The 6,541-nt window shown below is 37.4% G+C and overlaps 1 protein-coding gene across 1 annotated transcript in view; it reads left to right on the top strand.

Moving 5' to 3' along the window:
• Abcb11 (ATP binding cassette subfamily B member 11) overlaps positions 1 to 6,541 on the top strand; it is a 133,449-nt gene that overhangs the window by 42,165 nt on the left and 84,743 nt on the right. The window contains exon 9 of the mRNA XM_031373202.1: positions 1,845 to 2,019. Within this exon, the coding sequence (XP_031229062.1) occupies positions 1,845 to 2,019 (175 nt within the window). The remainder of the gene's footprint in view (positions 1 to 1,844; positions 2,020 to 6,541) is intronic.

Here is a 6,541-nt window from a genome sequence, read left to right as displayed (position 1 = left end):
ACAACTATAGGTAGCAATGTGCTGCATATTTCAAAAAGCAAAGAAGGATTTTGAAAGTTTGTCTTTTGTTTTTTGTTTTTTCACTTGGTATCCCAGGCTGACTTTGACTTCCTATGTAGCCAAGGCTGTCCTTAAACTTGGAATCCTACCACCTCTGACTCCCTAGGTCTAGAATCACTGGTTTACTCCCATACCCAGTTGATAAATGATTCAGACTATCTATCTATCTATCTATCTATCTATCTATCTATCTATCTATTTATCTATCTATCTATCTATTCTTATTTAAACATTATACAATGTGTACATGCATCAAAGTATAACATTTTATTCCATTATTATATATATGATGCTTTGTTTTTTATTTATTTGTAAGAAAAATAATTTAATTTATAGTTTAAAGACTAAAGGAGCCTGACTCATGTCTGCAGTCCCAGCACAAAGGAAACTGAGGAATCGATTAAAATTGTTTGTTCATCTATTGTTGCAAAAAAAAGGAAGAAAGAAAGGTAGAAAGAAAGAAAAAGAAAAAGGAAAGGAAGGAAGGATATTATGATCCAAATGTAATTCTATTGTTTTCATTTTTAAATTGTATTTTATGTATTTTATGGAAAAGAAAGGAGGGTTGTGTGCTCAGAACAGGAGTGTGAAGACCAGAGGACAGCTTGCAGGGGTCAGATCTCCTATTCTACTATGTGGGTCCTGGAGGTCAAACTTGAGTCCTTGGACTTGGTGCCTTTACTCACTGGGTCATCTTGAGAGCCCCATAACATTTCTTTAATTGAACATTTTATATTGAACATTTAATTGAATTGTGAAGCTATTGTGCTGTTAAATGCCCTTAAAAACTTTTATAATTTTTTCATTGAAGCAAGCAAAATTTAACATCAGTAAATTATGATAAATCATTCTAGACACTCATTTTTAATAAAAGTAAAAACCTAATTTGCAAAAATGATACAGTTGTCAAAAATATAATTTTATATCAGGGCAGTGATGGTACACACCTTTAATCAAAGTACTTGGGAAACAGAGGCAGTCATGAGTTTGAGTCCAGCCTTGTCTATACAGCAAATTCCAGGACATCCAAGGCTACACAGAGAAACCCTGTTTTGGAAAAAAAGGAAAGAAGGAAGAAAGAAAGAAAGAAAGAAAGAAAGAAAGAAAGAAAGAAAGAAAGAAAGGAAGGAAGAAAGAAAGGGGAAAATGCATTTATTCTTGTATTTAGTGTAATATTTTTTGAGCTTTTTGGTTGGTTGGCTGGTTGGTTGGTGGGTTGGTTGATTGGTTTACCACAGTCTTACTATGTGGTCTTCACTGGCCTGGAATTCACCATCCTGATTAGTTTAATCTGTTGGTTTGGAGATAATTGCTTTACTTTCTGATGGAAAACATGATATATCTTCCAAAGAAACTTTTTCAACTTGATTTTTAATAGCTCCTAAACATAGGCATTTGTTAAAAAATTGTTTTCTCTTGGGGTCAAAGTTACCCCACTGTTTCTCATCCAAGCTGCAACCAACTTCAGAAGCTTTGTTTGGGTGTTGACTATAACCACAGAATGATATTCTCCATTGTAAATGCAGACGCAGACACACACAGACACAGGCAGACAGGCAGACAGGCACATAGACAGACACACAGACATACCCACAAGCCCCCCCCCACACACATACACAGACATACACACAGGCACACTCACACACTCACACACTCACACCAACATTTTAAACTCCTTTTAAACATTTAAATTTAAATTTAAATTTAAATTTTTAAACATTTTAAACATGTTTACTCCTTGAGCTGTTCAGGCTGGCATTGAGACATCCTTTTTCTTTTTACAGGTATGAGAAAAATCTTGTGTTTGCCCAGCACTGTGGAACTAGGAAAGGAATGGTGATGGGCTTCTTTACTGGGTATATGTGGTGTGTCAATTACTTCTGTTATGCACTGGCCTTCTGGTATGGCTCCACACTTGTCCTGGATGAAGAAGAGTACACACCAGGGACAATGATCCAGGTACGTTACTCTTGTCTCCTATATATAGTCTTACTTGCTAGCTTGTCAGAAAAGTCATCATAGTAGTCCTGAAGACTAATACATTTAATGTCTTAGAATGCCACAGTAATTTGCTGAAGTACATCTGCAGGGCCAATGATATTAGGACACCTTAGTGAAGAGAAGTTGAACCTATGGGATGTAGAAGAAAGCAAGCTAAGTAAGGCTGAGAACAAGCCAATAGAGAACAAACAGTTCCTCTGTGGTATCTGCTTCAGTTCTTTAGGTTCCTGTCTCAGCTTTCCTCAATAATAGACTGCGACTTATAAGCTGAGTAAACACTTTCCATTTCAGATTGTGTTTGGTCATGGTGTTTGTCACAACAACAAGAAATTTAACTAGAACACACCTCAATGACTGTCTTAGTTACTTTCCTATTGTCATGAAACAGAAGTATGACTAAGGCAACTAATAGAAGACAGAGTTTATTGGAGGATTTCAGTTTCAGAGACTGAGCCCATGACTGTCATGGCAGGGTGCATGGTGGAAGACAGGCACTAGAGCAGAGGCTAAACAATTGCATCTTGTTCTTCAAGCATCAGAAGGGGGGGCAGGGAAAGGGGGAAGGAGAGAGGAAGAGGGAGGGGGAAAGGGAGAGAGAGAGAGAGAGAGAGAGAGAGAGAGAGAGAGAGAGAGAGAGAGAGAGAGAGAGAGAGAGAGCATTAACTGGGAAATAGCATGGGCTTTGAAACCTCAAAGCCCACTCTCAGTGACACACCTTCTCCTTCTAATCTAAACAGTTCCACCAACTGCTGAAAGCATTCAAATGTGTGAGCCTATCAGGCTCATTCTCATTCAAACACCATAGCAACTAGATTCTAGTTTTATGGTTCTCATTTTTAAGTTTCCTTGGGATTCAACAATGAGGCCATCTATCATGTATGTTCAGCCTGCTACCCACATGTAGCCAAAGAAAGCTATGAACATGGGCCAACAAAATTTCTAAACTTACTTAAAATATTGAGATTTTGGGGACACGTCTTTGCTTTGTAACTTGATTGTATGGACTTTGAAGTTGGCAACATTGGTTGAACGTACCTGGTAGATCTTCCCTGGGGAGTTTGTCATTTCATGGTTTTTAAAGTACTTCCCTGGTGTAGACATAGCATACTATGCATCTCTAATGTTTTAATCATCAATTATAATGCTCTTATTCTCAACTTCTCGCTATAATGCTCCATAATCTCTCTCTCCCCCTCTCTCCCCTCTCTCTCTTTCTCTCTATCCCCCCTGTCTTGTGTGTGTGTGTGTACAGACACACACAGACACACATACAGAGCGTATGTTCTTGGTTTTATTTCTACACAGCAATTATGAAAGCTGAGTACTCTTGAGTGTCTTAAGTTGAGTTCAATGTTTTAAGCCACTAAAATAATTAACAATCAAATTATTCTAACACATTTTGTGGTACATAAAATTATTATGACTGCATTGGGTGTAAATGAGAAGCAGCTCACATAGATTACTGTAATTAGTATCACTTGTGTAAAAACTTGCTTTCTGGTCTATTAGAGAAAGATGAAGAGGAACTGAATGAGGGGGAAATCTTGGGTTTTTATTTATATTTCAGGTTTCAATAATAAAAAATAATGGCAGTAATAGAAAACAATATTCCCTCAGTGTATATAAGTCATCAGGCACTGAGTGAGGTGTTTAATGTAATTACCATAAATAATATATGTTACTCAATTCTGTGATTGGTGCCATGATTTTACTACTACAAAAATAAAAGGCAGCCATGAGGTTAATTAATATATGCTAGGAGGCACCAAGTATGACTTGAGCTCAGGTCTCAGTGACAGAGGACTGTCCCATTAGCTGGCTTTCCTGCTGCCAGATCTATGTGGTAAGAGATACAGTTTATAACTCCCTAGAAGGGTGCTGCATACATTAGTTTCTTCTACCTTCCTGTGCACAGGGATAAAGCTATGGTATCCTGGAGAGAACATCTTGCCTGAGATGTTTGACATCTACTACACTCATATTGGACACGAGTCTGTCTTCTTTCACTCCTGGCTTCTCTAAGAACCTCCATAGAGAACATTGCTTGAGGCAATAGCTTTTATATAAAGCCAGGCTAAGCTTTGACCCCTCCTGGTCAAACCTGATCAATTAAAGACACCAATGACACAGAAAAAGTGTCAGTGGTGCAAATATAGTCCTTATCCATTTGTTTCATAAATACACTTTCATTGGGACATAGCCATGGTCATTTATTTACACATTGCTACACTTGCTTATGAACCATGTGGTCTGTATACACATAGATTCAACCCATATGGCCTGAACTATTTACTAGTGGGCTTTTATAGAATGTGTTTGCTGGGCTCAGATCTAGGGCACAGGAAAACTTGCTTTGCTGAGGTGGGAGGTCACTGGAGAGGGTGGTTTACAAAAGCTTAGCCAAGAACTGTTGTTATGTGCCTGTTTGCATTTCTCACTCAGTTCTTCCACTCAGTAGAAGGAAAAAAAGGTATTTTAAAGTATAACTATGGAGAAATGCTTTACAAAGCAAAGAGAAATCTAAATATTTCTGCAAAGCCATTAAACTACTTAACTTTAAAAATATTTCTGAGAGACACAACACCCAGAGGAAGCTCCACTCCCAGGTGCTCTAACAAGCCCAGGGTCTCAGGATCCCAGAGTCACAAGATCACAGAGACAGCTTGACTCTGAGGAGTTCTAACACAACCAGGATCACAGGAAGGACAGGCTCCAGTCAGATTTAGCAAGGGCAGGTAGCACTAAAGATAACCAGATGGCAGAGGGCAAGCATAAAAAAATAAACAACACAAACCAAGGTTACTTGGCATCATCAGAACCCAATACTCCCACCATAGCAAGTCTGGGACACACCATCACACAAGATTCAGATCTAAAATCACTTCTCATTATAATGATACAGGACTTTAAGAAAGACATAAATAGCATCCTCAAAGAAATACAGAACACTGGTAAACAGCTAGATGCCCTTCAAGAGGAAACACAAAAGTTCCTTAAAGAACTACAGGAAAACACAATCAAACAGGTGAAGGAAATGAGCAAAACCATCCAGAATCTAAGAATGGAAATAGATACAATAAAGAAATCAGAAAGAGAGAAAACCCTGGCGATAGAAAAACTAGGAAAAAAATCAAGAGTTGTAGATGCAAGCATCACCAACAGAATACAAGAGATAAAAGAGAGAATCTCAGGGGCAGAAGATACCATAGAAAACACTGACACAACAGTCAAAGAAAATGCAAAAAGCAAAAAGCTCCTAATCCAGAACATCCAGGAAATCCAGGATGCAATGAGAAGACCAAACCTAAGGATAATAGGCATAGAAGAGAGTGAAGACTCTCAAGATAATGGGCCAGTAAATATCTTCAACAAAATTATAGAAGAAAACTTCCTTAACCTAAAGAAAGAAATGCCCATGAACATACAAGAAGCCTACAGAACTCCAAATAGACTGGACTAGAAAAGAAATTCCTCCCAACACATAATAATCAAAACACCAAATGCACTAAACAAAGAAAGAATACTAAAAGCAGTAAGGGAAAAAGGTCAAGTAACCTATAAAGGCAGGCCTATCAGAATTACACCAGACTTCTCACCAGAGACTATGAAAGCTAGAAGATACTGGGCAGATGTCATACAGACCCTACAAGAACACAAATGCCAACCCAGGCTACTATACCCAGCAAAACTCTCAATTATCATAGATGGAGAAAACAAGATATTCCATGACAAAACAAAATTTACACAATATCTTTCCACAAATCGAACCCTACAAAGGATAATAGATGGAAAACAGCAACATAAGCAGCAAAACTACACCTTAGAAGAAGCAAGAAAGTAATCTTTCAACAAATCCACACAAACCTAATTCCACCTCTTACAACAAAAACAACAGGAAGTAACAATTACTTTTTCTTAATATCTTAATATGAAAATTAATATTACCAACATATCCTAAGTGATTGAAATCCAAAAATATGAGGAATTAGAAATTTGTTGATTGTCATCGAATGGTCTCTCTAATTTGGTAATTGGAGAAATAGGTCCAATATTGTACAATCCATATACACTTTCAGCTTGTTTGTTTGTGACAGTGTCTTGCTGTGTCCAACATAATGATATTGAAATCCTGCTTCTCCTATCTCAGCCTATTAGTAGTATTGTTTATTTCATGTTTTTACACTATACATCATTTTCAGAATAACTTATATGTTTTAAAAGTATTTATATACCCAAAAGAAACATAGATGATGAACTAGGGAGGTGGCTTGTGAGAGAACAACAAAGAGTGAGTCTGAATGCTTTGCTTGATGTTTGTAACACTTCTATCAAGTTTGAAGAAGAGGACTTTATAAGTTACTCTTTCTCTGAGATAAATGCTTTTCCAAATTATCACAGCTAATGAAGCAAAATCTTACCCTTACCTAATGTCTGTGCCACCCTCCAAGCAGAACCATTGTTCATTGAAACAGTTGGTGAA

Source organism: Mastomys coucha, unplaced genomic scaffold (genome assembly GCF_008632895.1).
Source record: "Mastomys coucha isolate ucsf_1 unplaced genomic scaffold, UCSF_Mcou_1 pScaffold15, whole genome shotgun sequence".
NCBI classification, from domain to species: domain Eukaryota; kingdom Metazoa; phylum Chordata; class Mammalia; order Rodentia; family Muridae; genus Mastomys; species Mastomys coucha.
The sequence above is the reverse complement of the archived record's forward strand: the minus strand, read 5'-3'. Positions and strand labels throughout refer to the sequence as shown.